At 44.9% G+C, this 20,329-nt stretch overlaps 1 protein-coding gene across 1 annotated transcript in view; it reads left to right on the forward strand.

Annotated features, from left to right (window-relative positions):
• BBS5 (Bardet-Biedl syndrome 5) overlaps positions 1-20,329 on the forward strand; it is a 198,582-nt gene that overhangs the window by 149,989 nt on the left and 28,264 nt on the right. Inside the window, exons 9-11 of the mRNA XM_086956075.1 lie at positions 12,935-13,069; positions 16,829-16,912; positions 19,476-19,499. Coding sequence (XP_086812201.1) covers positions 12,935-13,069; positions 16,829-16,912; positions 19,476-19,499 — 243 coding nt within the window. The remainder of the gene's footprint in view (positions 1-12,934; positions 13,070-16,828; positions 16,913-19,475; positions 19,500-20,329) is intronic.

The raw sequence follows: 20,329 nt of genomic DNA on the forward strand, positions 1-20,329 counted from the left end.
TTGTATTTTAACCCTCCCTCCCACCCTCTGTCCGTTTGTATTTTAACCCTCCCTCCCACCCTCTGTCTGTTTGTATTTTAAGCCTCACTCTCCCCCCCTCCATCCTTTTGGATTTTACCCCTTCCTCCCACCCTCCATCCGTTTGGATTTTACCCCTCCCTCCACCTGTTTGGATTTTACTTCACCTTCCATCCATTTGGATTATACCCATCCCTACCTCCCACCCGCCTGTCCCTGTTTCATCTGCCCCCCACAAACACATCCCTGTTTCTTCACCCCCAGACTTCCACAGTCCTTGTTTTTTCTCTTGTCCCTGCTTCTTTTACCCCTGCCCCAGTCTTTGTTTCACCAAAATCTCTGTTTCATCTAAAGTCCCTATTTCATCTACACCCCCCCCCCCACAGAACAAACAATACTATTACAAGGCCAGCACTGCTTTTTTTTTAATTTAACATCCTGCTTTCCGCTAACCGCCCACCCTCATGTACCCCACCCCCATCCCATTGCCAAAGCCAATAGCTCGCCCATAGGCGAGATTGCCTTTGCCAATGCTTGTTTGTGATGCTCTCATTAGGAAGTTTGCACTTATTGAATTGATTTAGTGCTTTTGTTCAATACCATACTTTTTGTGTGTTTCATTGTGGCTTTGGAGGGCATATTGTAGTGAGGTATTTACTTTTGTGATGGAAGAGGCAAATCGCCATTATACTGATGTGACACTATCATTGGAAGAAGTAGTGCTGGTGATCTGAAACCTCCTCTCGGGCAGAGCCGGTTGTCTGACCATGCACTTCTCTAAAGAGTATGCCCCGCTGTGGATCTCCTGACGTTATACGATGAAGCTAGAGAGATGGCATTTCCCCCCACTAACTACGTGAATATATAATAGTTAGTCTTAAAGCCTGATAAACCCCGGAGAGTTGCAATAGTTACTGGCCCCAGCCACTAATCGACATTGCGGCCAATGTGTTGCCTTTAGGTTGTTCCTACTACTCCCTAATCTAATGCAATCAGATTAGTCTGGCTTCATCCCTGGGCGCTTAACTGCACCTTATCTCCTCACTATCTTTACTGTCCTGCAGCAAATTAACCCTTAATTAAATGTAGCAGTGATACTACTGGTAGATAGCGTTTACAACGCTGTGAGTACCAAGCGCATTGGTAACAACGCGGACGTTACATCATCCGCGTTGTTACCACGCATGGCATTACATTGCCAGTTGTTTCTACGACTTGCGCTAGATGGCGTGCAACACCAGGGAATGTGCTGGATTTTAAGTCCAACACATTCCCTGCTGTTGCGCTAACTGGAGTAGCAATAGTAATTTATACTATTCCTAAATCCAGCACGCCATCTGGTGCAAGTCGTAGAAACGACTTGCTTTGTAATGCCATGCGTGGTAACAACGCGGACAATGTAACGTCCGCGTTGTTACTTGCCGCGATGAAATATGTGGCGTTGTAACATCACATATTCGATACTACTGGATGCTCCCAAAGTATTTGACTCACTTGAATGGTACTATCTGTTTGGAATATTGTAGTGTATGGTCTTCAGTACAATCATTTGGAAGTGGGTGAAACTCCTGTACCACAAGTCGGTAGCTCGAATTAGATGAAACATGCTCCTCTAAGCTGGAATCAGGATTACCCAAGGCACCAGGCAGGGCTGCCACCTATCACTCATTCTACGTGCTGTGGCCATGGAGCCCCTGGTGGTGAGACTCTGCAAACATCACTCTGAAAGAGGGTATAACTACTATACTCACCACCTTCTAGTATCTCTGTAACCTCTTGCCAGTCAAAAGAGAATTCATTAGCTTCAGCCAGCTATCTGACATTACTGTTAATTGGTTGAAGTCAGTCATTTTGCCCCTCACTGTGGCAGTGTTACAACGCAAACTCGATTGCCCTCTCAAATGGTGCACATCCTCAGAAAGGTACTTGGGGATATGAGTGAGCAGGAATATAAAGACCCTGTGGCAGGATAATCATAATGCACCTATCACCAAACTTGAGGATCGGCTGTCTTTGTAGATCATACCAGAGCTGTCCTCAACAAGCCCGACAGTGGTGGTGAAAATGATAGCTCTTACCTAATTTCTGTACTTGCTCCGTAGATTCCTTTTCCTCTGACCTGAAACTTCCTCAGTAGAGTGAGCAACGAGATACCTATTGCTCAACTACAAACTCTGGCTGATCCAAATGAAATTCTTACATAGAGCGTATTTGAGTCCAGAACACGTGTATAGGTTGGATGTTACGATGGACGCCAAGTGCTCTAGATGTGGCGCCCTGAGCTCAAACCATTTTTCACTTGGCATGGCTGTGCCCAGAGATAGTAGACTATTGGTTGTGTAAGTGCTGGAAATAGTTAGACATGACTGGACTCATCATTCATGTCACACCACTGGTAACAATCCTTGGGTTTGTCAAACAGATCCCAGCCACAAGTCGTAGACTATTGGGCATGGCTCTGCTTGTGGCTAAGGAGTGTGCGCTGTGGAAGAGGCCCCTGACCTGCAGCTAAAAACTTGCTACTCAATCTCACTGTCAGGAGCACCTGGATAGCCACTTGGAGCTTTTGCCATTTTGCTTGAGACACGTGGGCCCCCTTTTGAGCATATCTATGTAATCATCAGTCGTGGGTGACCTCCAGCCCTACCCAAAACAACTCTGTCTGCTAGAACTGAACCCACCTCACGTAGGACTGGAGACTGGACCTGAAGAGGACACTGCAGACGAAGCAATCCGAGCTTGACAGGACCTCATGCTGACTTCAACAGTGACACTTAGGGCCATATTCTGATGCGGTTAGGAAAGCATTCCCACCGAGGGCCTGATTCCGATGCGGTTAGGAAGGCCTCCTAATGGCATTTGCTCCTTCCAAATCTGATCGGGAATGTGTCCTCCCGACCCAGGGCCCAATTATGATGCGGTTAGGAACATATGCTCCCATTGAAGTCAATGAGAGTACAACCAAATCTTATCTGGAAGCATCCGAGTGCATCGTACGCGATCGGTCGGACTCTCACGATCCAAGTGGGTTGGAAACCATTTCCAAACCGATTCGGTCGGGAAGCTTTCCAACCCGCATCAGAATCGAGCCCTAATGCTGCATTTCACCATGGGCCTGGGGAGTGCTGGATGGTCCAGATTGTATGCATGTATCTGGGCTGCTATGGAAATATCCTGATTGATTCAAAACCAGCAGTCAAGTCTGTAATGTATACTTTCTCGGCTTGGCTAACTCCGTGTGGAGGTGTTTTTCTTTCACTGACAAAGACTAATATAAAAAGATTTTTTTTTAAACCATAATACCTAAACTAAACAATATTTCTCAAAGCTTTGTAGCCACTGCAAAATGTATTAGTTTACATTCAAATACCTATATAAATTGTATTCGCTTCACCTGTAGTTGAAGATCATCATCTTTTAGTATCAATGCCGCTCCCACAGGAACAATCTCTGTATGTGTTTAATAATGGGGTTAGCCAGTTCCAACAGCGCTGGACATAAACAAACAATGTGCATTAGCAACTCAGTCTTGTACCTAAAAGTCTGTAATCAGTATTAGTTATTATTTCCAAGGTGGGTCCAATTTACCTCTATTCTTTACAATGCAGAGGTAGCTGTAAAGAGGCAACATTCTATCACTCGTAATGAGGGTAGTCGGTAGCTGAAGTGGGCTGACTCACTGCCCCACCCTCTATGCCTTGGTTTGCAATAGCAAAATGTGAACCTGAGTTGAACAGACCTATGGATGAATAGGGCATCCCCAAGCACCTATATGTGCGTATATATTTTTATTTATGAATTTGTTTTGATTGCACGAGGCTGGGTTGTTTCCAGGCCAGACCTAAAAATCTGGTTTAGATCCCACTCAGCCTGCAGATTTTCAGTTATTGTGTTTGGTCAGCTGAGACCTTTTCTCAAGACTAATGACATCTTCAGTGAATCTAAGGTGGGCTTTCGTGGATGACCTACAGTAATTTGGCGATAGCAGCGCTGTTAGTGCCTTGATTCTTCTCGATTTGGCAGTGGCACTGGAATTGCATACCACCGACCATGCTATCATCTAGGGTAGATTGGCATGAGGGTTCTGCTCTGTATTTAATTGGTTTGTATAATTATTTTCAGGCTGCAAGCAAATGGTGTCTTTTTGTCCTTTTACTTTGTCTGCTGTCTGTTGTCTGCAGAGTTGAACAGGGCTCCTCGCTGTAACCGTAACTTTCCAGTATCTATGTTGAGGTGTTACCCTGGCTCCTTTTTTCACATACTCAGGCCAAACCCATATCATCCTGTGCCTAAATAAGAAGGGCCATTGGGTGATTTCATTCTAGCATTCCCGAGGTATGCCACATAATCAGTGGGCTTGTTCTGTGTCTCAACTCTTATAAAATAGAAGTGATGATAGCTGGAGGTAATCGCAGATTATGGACCGGGAATAACTCTGTCAGAGACTAACAAGAGACCTATTAAAACAAATAAAGTCCATTCAAAATGTGCATGTCCGATGTGTTTATAAAGTGTTATTTAAGCTGCATTGTGCTTCTGGAACTTGGTTGAGGCCCCCCTCTTTTGTATGACTTTTCTTTGTTATGTTAGGACTTTTTTAATGGACTTGTCTATGTATCTGCCAAAGGAACAACGCTTGAGCGGCGTATCTGTTGGGATTCTGTGACATTCGTAGCCCCTGCGGTGGTTTGCTGTGAGATAAAACTGAGCTTTGCACTGCTTTTTCTGCCTTAACCTTGCTCATCTTCGGGGGGGGGCATAAGATGTTGCGGCCGTGTAGCTGTATGCCTTTGTATGACTGTAAAGCTATATGGCTATATAAATGACCAGTGAATAGACGAAAGATGCCCTGGATCGACCATGCTGGACCCAAGGGTCTGGCCACCAGTTTACGGTGCCCCTTCTGCTTCAGGTGGCTTCAAAGTGCCTCCCGGGCTTGATCAGGCTTGAACAGGCTGTGGTCCTTGGTCCTTGGTCCTTGGATTTGGTTCTGATCCTTGGTTTGTGACCAGAGAGTAGATGGTTTTACAACTGCAGCTGTTTTGCTGGAAGATTGTAGATCTTCTTTGAAGGTTATCAAGGGGCCCACGTGGGGTTAGTGTAGTTGGGAGCAGGGGGCAGTTTGATGCACATTTGATGGAGACCGGGGTGGGGGGTCATCGAGGAGTACAAGCCGCACCCGGATCTAGCCTGGCCACCTCTGCACACCCAGCACTCGCCCTGACCTGTGGTGCATCACCACCTGCACCTCCTCTCCTCTTCTCTCCTCCGCTCTGCTCTCCATACTCTCTATGCACTCCTGAGTCTTGGAGCCTGGGCTGGACAGAAACATACATGTCTGCTAAACTCTGCTGAGCTCAACAACCCCCCTTGGAACAAGTGGGTGGTGGCAGGAGCGGGCAGGGAAACAATCGTATGAGGGGACAGGCTGGGCTGGGCCAGCAGGGCACTTTAAAAAATGCTGCGTGATGTGCCTTGCTATGCCATGCACCAAAACCAAGCCCCAGCGCCTCTGAGGATGCCACACAATTCGGCTCTTTGCTCTGCTCTACTTTTGGTTCGCTTCCGACCTCCCAGGACGGCAACTCTGTCTTTAGAAATGCTTATTCTTGTGGGGCGTTGCCTGGCTGGCCAAGATGGCGGTTGTCCTTCCGTAAGATCTCGAATTTCCTTCTGCCCATTGCTAGTGACAGGCTCCCGATACAAATCTTCTGACATGCAGAGACTTTGACACTATAGGGACCATAGCGGTGCCTTGTGGCCTACACGGGCCATGGCTGTTTTGGCCTTGGTGTTGGTCTTGGGGGCCACTCCCCTGCTCCTAAGTTTGCTATGTGGATTGGGGAGGCTTCCCGTAAATGGGGTGGGGCGGACCCCCAGATCCTTCTGGCAGCGGTCGCCTGCTTTATGAATCCCTCAGGTTGTCCGTGTTAAGTTTGGTGCTAGTGAGGCTTTCTATTCTGCGATACCTTACGCCCCCACCCCCTTTTCTCCTCTCCCCTGTGGTCTTATGCCTGTGACTTTGTACATTTGCGGAGTTCCAACTTTGCCCAGTGGGGACCCCGACTGACGGTCTGCCGGGGTAGGTTACTCTGTGGGAGAGGGTCGCAAGTGGACTAACTGACCCTCCACCACTGCTGACTGACCCCTGGCATGCTGGTGTCTCGGCTGAATGTGCACCTCTGGACCGTGAGCTGATTAGTATATCCAGACATCACAGAGTAAGGGGGTCCCCCGACATCTACGCAATCCAAAACTGATAAGTAAGCAACCCTCCTGCCCCCGGTCTCTTAAAAGACTGCATCTGAGGTTCCCCTGCCCTGTCTGCCAGCAGGCTCTCAGAACGCAAATGACATTCTCCTGGCTATCCAAGCCTCCCGTGCTATCATGGAATATAAGATCGGGAGGTTGGTATCGAAGTGGCTCTCCTGCGCAAAGTGGCAGACAGGGTGGCTGGCGCTGAGGGGCGTATCTCTGACCTCGAAGTTTCTATCTCCACTCTCAAGGCGGAGGTGACTTGCCTTACGACGGCGTTCTGTAACCTACAGTTCCAAGCAGCAGATGCTGAATATCGAGCCTGACTCTATAATCGCCGGTTTGTTTGGTTCCCCGAAGGGGTCGAGGGAACGTCTCCTGTAAATTTTGTGGGAAAATGGATACTATTGTGGGTTCCTCAGCACTTGTCATCCTGCTTTGTGGTGGAACGAGCTCCCAGGTCTCCGATGAAGTCTCCTTTGCCTGGGCCCCTCCACGGTTGATGATTGGAAAGGTCCTGAACTACAAAGATCGGGATCTGATCCTGCTCTTTCCTCATGAGTTGGCCCACTTCAAATTTAGGGATGACTACCTTCCAGTCATCCCTAATTTTGATTTTCCCGGACTATACCCACCTTGTAAAGCACCAACACCGGTCTTTTGAAGCGGTGAAGCAAAAGCTGAAAGTGATGAACATACGTTATATGCTCTTATTCCCTGCCCATCTCAAGGTTATTCATGATTCCAAATCCTACTTCTTTGACACACCTGAAGTAGCATGGGAAAGGGCAACGGAAACCAGGCCCTTGTGTACCAACTCACTCGCCCCTTCTGATGGAGACGCTGCTGACGGGGCCCGGTGGTACCACAGCTACCGGGGTGGCCTTGCCCGGTGAGGCAGGCGGGCCCGGTGGTCCCCTGCCACCTCCACTCTGAGACCCCCTAGTCCCTCTAGCAACCACATTGGGGAGGCAGCAGCTGTCAGATCCTTTGGTGACGTCTGGGGCTTCTGCACTTTCTTCCCAGGATGCATGAGGTGGTGCTAAGACTTGGCAGTATCGGAGATTTCTTCAATGTCCGTTAAGCTTTACGTATCTCCTGAGCCAACACCACTGCATCCTTCTTCATCTGGACTCCTCCAGAGGAGGGAGTTTTGTGTGTGTGTGCCCTGTGATGTGGACTTTTGTGGTTTGTAGTCCTGTTTGGGGGGAGACAGATGCTTCTAGGGAAAAGTATGGGACAGGGAGGTTGATTGGGGGGATTGTTTGGGGTAGTTGGGTCCATTTGGCCCTATGTGTTTGTTTTTAGTTTAGGCGTGCTGCGCCTCCTTGTGCTTTCTTTCCAACTAGATGCCTACTTCGCCCATGCCCGGGTCTTTTTTAGCATTCGTTCCCATGCCGATTCTTCAGATAATGACATGGAATGTCAATGGTCTTAAAGAGCCTATTAAATTTAGTGATTTCCTTGGGTATGTGATGCCCCATACACCTGATGTTTTCCTCCTGCAGGAGAGCCATCTCCTGGGTACCCGCTGCTCCTTTTCGGCCCGCTTTGTATACAATAGAGTGTGCCATGCTGGCTACACAAAGGGACCCTGTCGGTAGCTATACTCCTCTTCAGACGCTTGCCCATGGTGGTCACTCATAGCACTTCAGATCCTCAGGGTAGGCTTGTTATGGTTGAAGGGATGATTGATGTCAGACTTTCCACTTACTGAGTGTATATGTTCCTCCCTAATAGATGCACACCTTGGTTGCATACAAGACCAACTCGCTCATTAACTATGTCTTTGTGCCAGCTACAGATGTGTTCCTCACCATTGGTGTGAGGATCCTACTGCGTGACATTTCTGATCACACTCCTGTCCCTATCCAGAAGGATTGTCGGACTCAGGGTGATCGTCCGATATGGCACCTTAGTGCCTGGTGCCTTATGGACACAGCTGTGATCGAATATATGTCACAGAAGATGAATACCTTCCTGCGACTTAATGGGTCCGTGGTGTCTCCTGGGACTCTCTTGGTTTCCAGTACGGCATATATGAGGGGTAGCTGCTCGTACACATTTTCATATTCAAGATCGGCAGTGGTTGCTGCAGGATAAAGGTCTCAAACCTCTTATCGCTCAAGCAGGGGAGGACTCTGCAGCAAAACCTGTTGATCCTTGTTAACTTTCCCTGGACGAGCTCTCACTGCGGCACCTGACCCAGCCGCTTTGACAAGGATCCATCTGAACAACGCCCTCTCTCGGGCGTTCTTGATTCAAAGAGGCACTAGACCAGGCTGTCCCCTCTCCTGTTCATCCTTTCGATTGAGCCCCTAGCAGCGTAGGTTTGATGTGATGCACAGGTACAGGTATTCTGGTGGGTAGGTGAAGTGCCAGAAGACCGCATCGTGCTCTAGGCCATCCAAGTGGAACTCTTTCTATGCGAACAGTTGTTGTTGGGCCCTAAAGCACTGAAAATGCTCACTGGCTATGGCCAAGCGTCTACCTTCTTGGTTTCACCACGCCAAATCCATGCTGATTTCGTTGACAGGCCCCCCTGCTGGATCACGGCTGTCACAGCTCTGTACATCTTCGTCGGCTGAGCTTTTTTACCTTGGCATATGCTTTTCATTGGTCTTTGACAAGACATGGTCACATAATATTACCCTTTTGGTGGCACAAATGAGGAAAGAACTTGACCGTTGGGCCTCTCTACCACTGAAACTGTTGGGCAGGATCGCGCTTTTTAAAATGATGGTCCTGCCTCAGTTCTTGTAAATTTTACAGAAATTCCCCCACGGTATTCTCTAGGTTTGGTTTTGCTCGGTTCAGACTCTTATACGTCCCTTCTTGTGGATCCACATAGTCCAGGGTATAGCCTTCCGACAGTGTGTGTAATCCACCTTTGATAAGGGCCGGCTGTGGCTGGTTTGCTTGCTCAATGGGGGGGCGTGAGGACCCAGCATACTGTGCAGAACTTTCACTCGTGTCATAGGAGATAATTACAGATCATTTATATGGGTCACCAATACCCTGACCTCTACCAGACCTCACAGTGTTTTTAGGATCTGTTGGGAAGCCACAAAATGGACTGATTAGGGGGGAAAGATCATACTCATGACCGCACTGGCCAGCCGGGCAATTCCTGGGATGCTGCAGCCCCAGGAGGCCGGTTTTGACATTTGGAGGCTGGTTTCTGCCTCCAGGAGCGGTGGTGCATGTTATGCGATCCCAGCAGCAACTTGTTGCTCTGGTTTTAGCACGCATTAGCATGTCTTACATGGGGGCTGAATTTATAATTTTGCCAGGGCTGTTATAAGTTCCCAGTCCGGCCCCGATCACACTACAGACTCCTCTTTGGAGGGGCACTCTTTTCCGTCATGTTGCGGGATGGTGGGCAGGAGGGTTTCAGATGATGGAACCTGTGGAAAAAGCAGTTCCTATAGACAACCTTCTGACACTGCTTTGGCGTTAGTCGCCTCTCATACCATTCGAAGATTACCAAATAAAGAGGCGAGCGCTGGAAACTGGAAAGCGGGGAAACAAGGTTTAATTCCGTCGGAACAGAACACGTCAGATTAGACAAACAGGGTATCGCCTCGAGGTGCTCTAACTGCATTTCCGAGGCCTGGCCTCTTATACACAGGTTTATGACTTTATTGTAGTTTATTACATATGGCACATTCTTGAAATGCTTTGATGTAAGGAAGGGACATCCTCGGAATCCCCGCTTCAGGCCCGTTCCCACACATATCTACAGTAGAAGTCCCCACCCCAATCTCAGTAGGTGATGACTATTGCGCAGCTGGACATTCCGCCGGTCCCCGGAATGTGTGCGATCGATCGGATCTCATGGGGTGGAAGCGTTGATTAATCTTGGCTCCTTTGAAGAGGGGTCAGTTTTACACTAGGAGCAATAAACTACATCCGCAGGGCTAGGTGATGGCCTGGGATCAGTTTGGACAATCAGGCACGGAGGAAGGGGGTTATCAAAGGATCCGTGGTCATGAAAGGGATGGAGGGAGGTGTTGGCCTGGTACGGGATGTGGTTCGGAGGCGGGGCTGCGCTGAAGGGGAGGTTTATGGCCCAAGCATGTGAGTGCGGGGGCTGTCAGTGCGTGGGGGATGCTTGCGAGGTCAGAGAGACGCGCTGGCAATCGGCAATGGGCAGAGAGGCCATGGTACTCAAAATGGCTGCTGCTTACGCACACGTATGGGCCTGGAAAAGGGACAAGATGGCGCCGATAATGTTTACGCTGCAAACTAGATTTTAACAGAATCTAGTTGGCATCTCTCAGCTTGATGATGTATGGCAGGGCTCTGACATGCTTCCCTTTTCCAAGTTACAGGCATACCTTCACCTGCACCAAACACAGTTCTTCATTTTGCCAATCCGTCATGCCTTATCTTATCACCAGCCCTCTTTAGGGGATGACCCTGAGTATAGTCCTATGGGGTCAAGGTCCTTATATCCACCCTGGGCCACAATGGGGTCTCCCAGATGTATCGGTCCCTGGTCATCAACTCCCCGGACTTGTTTCTGCCTCGTCATACTCACTGGCAGACCTGGCTTGGGGCCCTGGAGGATGGGTAATGGAGGAAAGCACTTATGGCCTCACGGGAGCTGGCCATCTCATCCTGGCAAATTAATGTTCTTCATATAACTTAGCTGAGGCCAGAACGGCTTTGGAAGGCGGGTAAACATCCATCGGCTGCATGACATCACTGTGGTGCTTATTCCGCAGATTTCTATCATGTGATTTGGCTGTGCCCTGTAATACAATGAAACTGGTCGCAACCTTTGGGGGTTTTGTCAGATGTGTTGGGGAGGCTGATAGACTGTTCCCATCAGATAGTGAAGTAGTGTGGCTCACTGGTTAGAGGCGGCAGACCCGAGAGCAGAGGACGGCCCGGGACCAGGGTTCGATTCCCGACGCGGCAGGTTTCTGGACCAGGGTCAGCGGACTCGATAATTCTCTCGCCTCGGTGCCCACTCTGATCAGCGATCACACTCGGCAACTCTGGGCACTAGCTTGCCTCATCTTCACTAACGGCCCCACCAGACCGCTGGGGATGCCTGGTCCCACCCTGGAGATACCCATTAAGGGACCATCTCTCAGGGAAGCCAGGAAGGGTTTCGCAGCGGTCGAAGCGCGGAGGTACCCCTTCGGGAGTGATTCCTGCGCTATATAAGCACACAGTTAATTAATTAATTAATTAATTAATTAATTGCGGTTCTGGGTCTAATGGAGGAGCTGGGGAGCAAGAGATCTGAAATATACCTAGTGGGTTTTGGGGAGCTTGTTGGGGAAATGTGAGATCGCCTGGAACTGGATTTCGAGGCCTGCATTCTTGTGCCACGGACTGGTGTTCAGAGGTGGAGGAACCAGGATATGCAGCGCATGGTTGCCCTCAAAAACACTGTAGAATATGGGGCATATGGGGGATCATTTTGGGTTTCTGGGATTAGGGAAACATCCTTTACCCCGCATGCTTTACTCCCCATGCCATTACCCCGCATGCCATTACCCCACAATTTTTACTCTGCAAAAACTTTTACTACGCAGGGCTTCACACCGGAAACTGATACAACGCATTCCCCAAAGTAACGCCCCCGTGGAGTTAGAATAGTAATTCCGTTGGAATGGGGAATGCGTTGTAATGGAGTGCATTGTAAAGCTGTGTGTTGTAAATGTTTTTGCGGAGCAAAACATGCGGGTTAATGGCATGCAGAGTAAAAAATATGGGGTAAAGTGTCCTATTCCTAGGATTGTGATGTGGATCATTCTACTTCTTTGTGATCGAGGGTCATCGCTGCTTGCCTGTATTTTGTTGTTAATTTTGTCTGCAGATATGCTTTATATTTGTACAAAACAATAAAACTACTTTATCAAGAAATGCTCAGTCTTACCAATACAGACCCTGATGTTATTCCAGCTGCTGGTAACAATGTCATGTAACACCTCTTCTTCAGTCTCTGCACTGGCCTCCAGCTGACAGAGCATACTTAGGCTAGCTCCACTGTCTTTTTTACATAGGTGAATTAGAACTTCCATAGAGCTCTCATTGCTCCAGGGACCCTGTCCTGTTTGTCTCGAACATTTCTCAGAGAATGAGAGCTATTTGCTTTCGGTATTGACTCCCTTGCTCTGGAATTCTGTTTCTTACCTTTTTTTTGAAAATCTAGAATCTCTTGGTTGTTCAAAATGTATCAACACTTGCCCTTTCTAAAATAATATTCTGACTACTGTGGCTAACTCTAAAAGTGACTTTTGAATTACTCCGTGCCATGAAAACTTTTAGGGTGTGAGTGTACACTAATCAAGAATGTTTCCCTTAACCTCTGTGTAGGCTGCAATAAGTTGTCACAAATGTTTGCAAGCACCGTTAGGCCAAATGTAAAAAATGGCAGGTTGATTTAGCTGTTACTGAAACTTGCATATGGATGTTTTTTTCTCAATACATTGCAATGTTTTTAAAAGAAGCAAAACAGTTTGTGTGAGGACGCAAAAGTTTGTGTGAGGACACAAAACATCACAGATGTATCTTTGATCACCTAGCAAATTGTTAGAAGTTTATGCATAGAGTGAGAAAAGTTAACAGATTGGCGAGTCTGTGTTACTTGGAGAATACTAATGCCTCTTACAAACTCCAATAAAACGTTTCTGTTTTACAGAGCGGTGGCTATGTACTTGGTTTTAAAATAGATCCAGTGGAAAAACTTCAAGAGGCTATCAAAGAAATAAATTCACTCCACAGAGTATATTCAGCAAGCCCTATATTCGGAGTGGACTATGAAATGGAAGAAAAGGTAGATTGTATTCTCTTCATAAATAATCTGGGTGATGTGAAGTTATGGTTTTTAGTTTATCTGTGTGCGCCTTAGTACCACCATAAAGAAATTCATGTCGTGCAAATCAAAGAACATTGTGGAATGCAGTAGAATGCTTTTTTGAATCTCGCTGTTCTATATAGGCGTTTACGGGTCATGCAGTCTTTTGCAGCTTCGTCCTTAGACAATTAGCAAATCGCTTATTTTCATGTGCTAGCACAACAAAAGCCTGCTTGTTCATGGTTGCCTTTACTTACACACTATTACTACTACAGGCACGATTTCAGTTGGTGCCCCAAAATGAACAGTTTTCAACACTATTTTATTGTTTTCAAAATTCCTTCCACTACAAATGCATGACACTTGCTATGTTTGGTATGTTAACTCCCATTTGTAAAGCTTGCCATCATGGTCCTCTTTGCTGTCCAGAGTAATGGCAGGCAGACCGGCATGGTTGGACAGGTGTGTGGCTATCCCATGACCTATGTGGTGAGCGTGGGGGTCCGTGCATGATGTCCTGACATATGGTTTAGTTAGGTCACTGCTGGAAGGTGTGCTCATGCTTAAGGGGTGTGTAAGAGACATTCTAGGTCTCATTTTATGAAGGTTTATTCAGGAGTTCCCTACATTGCTGACTTGGAATGTTGACTCTAGTCTTTTCAGTGTTCCATCTGTTATTCACAATGTATTTAGAGCAGTCCATCAATATAATGGGAACCTTTACAAGAGCTGGGGTGATGTGGTCCCAGGATTTCAAGTGTATAAGTATCTTTACCGCTCAGTCTGATGCCCATTGTGATTAAGAGAGATTTCAGGCTCCTAGATGTAGTCAATTTGCACAGTCCAGGCACATTTCCACAAACATGGCTGTAGCTTGATCTCCGGGAAGGAAACTTAGGAATGGGAATGTCCAGCTTAAAATTCTGAGCACATTTGTGGATGTTTTCACCACTGTATTTATTTATGGTCCCAGAGAAAATTCTGCATCTATGATGATTCCTAGGCTTTTCAGTGTGTCTGTTAGATGGTGTGCTCTCCAGCGTTGATCTCTTGCTTGCAACTCACTAAAGGTACGTTCTCAAAACGTTATTGAAGGACATAATTATGTCTTAAAGGTAAAACCATAGCGGAGGGATTACAAAAAGTAATATCAATATAATAGAGGCAAGAGGTTGTATGTCTTATTAATGGCGAGGAGAGACCTAAGGACGAGAACCCTCACTCACCTGAAGGTGACATGCTTCATCATGGGGTTCCCTCCTCACACCAGGGCCGCAAGGTGATTGAAACATTTTAATATGTCATTCTAATTCTTCAAATGTTTAATCTGATAAGTGGTAGCCTTTCTCAGTTGAAAACATGTTTTGTTTCTTGGTGCTTTTGAGGCGAGACAAGTGTGTAGCTCTCTGGCGTTCCCTTTGAAGTCAGAGGACAAAGCATCACAGAGCTTTTGGGTGGAACCATTTTTTTAATTGAACAGGCTGCAAGGGTTTTGAATTCAAAGATAATTCTGAAAATCTCTTGGAATTTTTGAATCTGATACACCTGGTACATCAAAATAACCAACATGCATCTGTTATGTTCTTATGTTTGTGCAGAAGCATAAAGGAATTATTTTGGGGAACACAAAACTGTTAAACCGTTACAGAAATACCATAGTATGTTTTTGTATGTTTACATACTATAGCAATTCTAGTGAGCTAAATAGATGTGACTATAGATGCATCGCTATAAGGTTGAAACATTATAAAACATCTAGCTTCAATAATGCAATGTATATGGCGAAGTGTTCATGCAGTCATACAATTCATGGTTTATGGATATTTAAAATATTCTTCAAATAACATAAATCAAATACATTCATAAGCAAAGCGCCTGAAATTATATTTCTGTAGAGGTGTATTTATGTGGATTGCATTTGGATTCAAGACAATTGTTATGGCTCTGGATAAAATGGGGTTAATTAACATCCTTTATTTTTCTCCTGAGTTTTATATAGCGCATTCTTGACCTGACGGCATCCAGTATCAGATCGCTTTACACTAGCACCAGTTACGTTACCAAGGACACATTAATTTCTTTGTTAGGCACAGGTAGATTAAATGATTTGCCCAGAATCACAGGATGTTGAGTGTCGTTACCGAGACTCGAACACGTTCCCCAAATTTGAAGTTGACCGCCCTAGCAGTTAGACCACATCCTCTCTTCTTCACCAGTAAAAACAAATTGAGATTGGATCAAAATGATTGCTTTGCATATCTTAATCAACAAGACCTTGAAAGGGCAGACACTGAAAATCTGGAAGAGCATATTGAATGATGTGGACAGAAATATTATTTTATTAGAATAACAAGCTTTGGTTATCATGCATCATGAGTTATCGGTGTAATCGAAGTACAGAACTGCTCTCCCATAGACATTAAAACCATTATAACAACAAATAAACCAACTGTCATTCGCGGCTAGGTTGAGCATAATAATTAGCTTAAAGCTATTTAAATATAATGGGTAATATATTTGAGTACCCTCTAAAATGTTAATGTTTTTGATAAACTATAGCCTTACAATTGGAATGTGACAATTTGTTCTACCGTTTCGGGTGACATGCTTTCCACTTAGGAGCAGAATACAAATCAATAGTTTGCTAATTTACAGTAATTTGAAAGCAAGTAGGGCAGAAAGCAAGTAGGGCAGACTGAACTTCTGATTCACAGTGAGTAGCTTGAATCATTGTGCTTCTCTCTAGCTTTTGCACCTCAGAAAGGCAATCAAATGTCAATTGTTTCTGGGTTTACTTTACACTGCAAGTCAGGAGTGAGATACCTCTATTATGAATCTTCGTTTTAAAATGCATGTTTTTCCCAGAAAAAAACTGAACATTTTCAGTTAGATCCTAGATGTTTTAAAAACACAACCGTATTCTGTATGTTAGCTTTGGCCACTTATAATTTACCTCATATGGGCTCATTCCTTAATGTTGACTTGAAAAATGGCTGTTTTTATTATGAGAGTATTTGACATTTACAGTTCACTAAAAATATCCAAATGAAATAAAGGCAAATTTGATGCAAAAAATAGTTGAACCAGATTTATATAATCGGTGCTGGGTATTCCGTAAGCCTCAAAGTCCAAGCAGACATTATCAAACAAAGCAACATTCTAGGGTGTTTATTGTTGGTGATTTTTAGTGATGCAGGACTGGGTAAAGGTAACAGTTTTTCTTCTCTTCAAAAGAGTGCGCCCTTAATGCATTAGCAATTGCCCCACCTATTTCTCTATGCGTGACTTGAGTCTATACACAGGTGTAGACATATTATTTTATAGGAGACAGTGCAGTTATATCCCAGTGGCACATTTTTATTTCCCTCTAGAACAGCATCCGCTATAAATTTAAAGAGTGGGAGTATCTGTCCCACTGTTGTATTTTTATAGCAACATTTCTTTCATTAGCATACAAGGTATTTCACATTTTGTACTTTCAAGGTTCTTCACACAGTTATTGGTATGGTTCAATAGCATATATTATTTACTTTTAATCTGTTTATGATAATAAGTAACCAGTAACAGAGTGTTGTCATTTTATTTTTTAGAAACCCAGGATTAACGTTCTCCTACCTTGATTTTTCCCAAAAAGTGGAATAGCTTTCCACCCTTCCTTATGTATTGCCAATGAAATGTGCATGTCAGCCTTTTTTGCTTTTATCTCGTGCTATTTAATAACCTTTTTTTTATTTTCAGCCCCAGCCTCTGGAAGAGTTGACCATTGAGCAAGTGCAAGATGACGTGGAAATTGAACCAGATGAACATACAGATGCATTTGTAGTAAGTTTGTGAAGACATCGTTATTTGCATAATAGTTTTTAGCATCCTGCACTTCTCCGAATATGTGTAGGACTGCAGTAGTGGGAGGTACATTTCACTCCAAAATAGCTGTTATACTTAAACGATATTAGGAATCGGAGTATTGAGGGAAGCATAACCATAATATGATTTTTCTAGAAAGTAAAAAGTCCACAATTAGTGTCATACGTCTTAGTAAATGTCTTTGTGGCTGAAGTAAGTATAGTTTAATAATCTGGAGTAAGCAAAGATTAAGTGAGGTAACAAAAATGGCAGCTGAGGAGGTTAAATTTGATCCCTTACTTGTCACCCCGCATTGAAGTCAGAAGTATGACGGGAAACATCCATTACAACGCAGTCATTACAACGACCTACCGTTACAAAGCAACTGTTACATCGCATGCCATTACAATGCATGCCATTACAATGCATGCCATTACAATGCATGCCATTACAGTGCATGCCATTACAGTGCATGCTATTACAATGCATGCCATTACAATGCATGTCACTACAATGCATGTCACTACAACGCATGTCATTACAACGCATTATAAGGTAAGTAATGGAGATTTATTTAGTATTAGAGTGGGTATGGCGTACATAGGAATAGTAATTTTACCCCTACACTATCCAACACTTTCCCTACTGTTGCACTCACTGGAGTAGGAAAAGTAATTTTTACCCCTACACTATCCTACACTTAGTAATTTTTATCTCTACACTATCCAACACTTACCCTACTGTTGAACTCACTGGAGTGGGAATAGTAATTTTTACCCCTACACTTTCCAACACTTACCCTACTGTTTGCCCTAAAAGTATTATGCGTTGTAAAGGTATCATTGTAATGGAATGCGTTGTAATGGAATGCGTTTTAATGATAGCTTTTAAAAATGCGTTGTAATGACATACGTTGTAAAATCATGCAATGTAATGGTAGTTGCGATGTAAAGGCTGCGTTGTAAAAGCATGCATTGTAATTGCATGCGTTGTAACATCATTGTCCAGTATGACTCCGTGAAAGACAACCTCTATTCCTGTTTCCCATCAGCGCAGCGTAGGCGGTGTTGCAGCAGTTCAATGGTCTGTTCACACAGAAATGACAAGCTGGTGGGTCTAGGCACAGTTTGGTGTAGATTTACTCAGATTCAGGCTACCCAAAATTCTGAAGAGTTGCATATTAATGAGACCATCAGCTGCACTTGCAAAAAAACCCTGTTTAGCACAACGTGGAGCCGTGATGCTAGGGTGAGCTTGCGGTATCGAACAAGAGATTTGTATTGGAGGAACATCCTCCAAAACAGGAGAGTACAGATATTATAGCAATGACAAACAGCAAAGGTAAGATTTGCAAAAAGTATACGGTACCGGATATTACATGTTGTGCTTGGAAAATCATGCGCTTGCCCCTTTTTGGGCCTAATTTTATTTGGTGTTAGGGTTTGATGCAGAACTAACTCACACCTGTTGCTCTGGCTTAGCACTGAAACTTTGGGGTTACACCCCACTTGTGTACATTAACACTGTTGGCGACCACAACAGAAAGGGTTTTTGTGATGAACTTACATCATCTTTCAGCACGAAAACATTTTAAGGCAAGAAAATTGAACTAAAGACATGAAACTTGAACAGTGCTCCCATTTGCAGTGCTTGCAGGGATTCCCAGCGCTAAAAATAGTAAATTTCTGCATTTGTCTATACAAAACAATATTTAGAGTTTCAGAGTTAACTTCAAAGCAAAGCAGCTGATATGCTGAACCATGGTTTGATTGAGCTCTGTAGTAAACCTGCATCTGTAGGCCACTGCCTGGATTCTGTGTGGGTTGCAGAGGCTTTGTGACTGTCACTAAGTCAGGCACTGACCCTCTACCTAGAGCTGATTAGCTTGTGCACAAGCTGAGAGCTGCAGCTTTCTCATGTACCTTTGATTTGACTTATGAATATTGGCCACTTTTCCTGACAGAAAGTATCCAATAGACGTTTGTGAGCCACTTTCAGTTCACAGTGATGCCATTTGGGTTGAAGTAAGACCCTGTACTTTCCAGTGGCTTGTGAACATAGGCGTGACTGGTCTGGATGATTTCACTGACCACTTATGTTCATGACCTTGCTGTTCTCTAGCTGAGGGATCCATTTAGCACACATCAGGAAAGTGTATCAGATGCTACAGAGAACCATCCTCACTATCGGGGCTACTAAACACCAGATATTGCATAGTTCTGTTTTCTTCCTATAGAATCAAGTTGGCAGTGGGATGAACCCATCTCTGCCTGTCAGAATAGGATCCATTGAAGGTTGTGGACTTCCGAGAACTTATATTCAAGTGAGAGCCTTCCTAGGCTCATCTGCCTATCCATGCTGTGACTGGTGGCAATACCTTGAAATACTTTAATATACCATACTTTAAAAAAACATTAGGTCAGGTGACCATAAATCTGAAACTTATATTGTTCAACAAGGAGGGCATCGAAGAAGAGTGAATCTTTTAGGGGATATTTCTATTTCAATTTCACATGTAACCATCTTTCTTTTTTCTTCGCAGGCGTACTTTGCTGATGGCAATAAGGTAAGGAGAGCATTATATTGCTGTGTTTTGTGTCTTTGTTGTTTTTAATGTATAAATACATAAAAATGCATAAACAGTAATTTCAAACACAACTGGGATACCTATAATTTAATGACATGTTGAAACCAAAAATAATACAAGCACTAAAAGTCAAAATCTTAGATTAGACTTATGATAGATATGTCTGTGGTGCTCACTGAATTTCTCTGCTTTTTTGGTATTTTTCTGTATGTATATGGCACTTTTATAGTGCAAATCTAGCCCAAAGATAGCAGAGTGTTAGGGGAGGTAGCTGGGTTATGGATGAATAATGCTTTGTTATGTAGTGGTGTTTAAAAAGGTGGGTCTTTAACTATTCTAAATTGGAGTAGCTGTGCGGGCGGCCCTGAGTAATGCAGGGTTGTTGTTCCAGATCCTGGGTTCCTAGTTGGAAAAGGCCTGCAGCATAGTTTTATTTTTATTTTTTTACACTTTTTATTCTGCGTCTGATAGTATCCTGGCTGCGGGTGCACTGAGAACCACCAGAGATGGTGAGCTTCTCTGAAAGAAAGGCTGGGGCTCTGGTAATGGTGGCTTTGTAAATCATGCAGCCGGTTTTGAAGATGATGCGGGCTGACAAGGGGAGCCAATGGAGTTCCGCCATGATGGAGTTGATGTTATCACATTTCTTCAGGCCCTGGATGAGACATGCTACGATGTATAGGATGCCTTAAGGCAGGGTTCTTCAAACTGTGGGGCGCGCCCCCCTGGGGGGGCGCGGCACCATCCCAGGGGGGGCGCGCGCTCCACTCCGATCTTCCCTTTGTGCAGCGCAATGTAGAGACTCTCTG

This window comes from Lissotriton vulgaris, chromosome 2_1 (genome assembly GCF_964263255.1).
Source record: "Lissotriton vulgaris chromosome 2_1, aLisVul1.2, whole genome shotgun sequence".
Lineage (NCBI taxonomy): Eukaryota > Metazoa > Chordata > Amphibia > Caudata > Salamandridae > Lissotriton > Lissotriton vulgaris.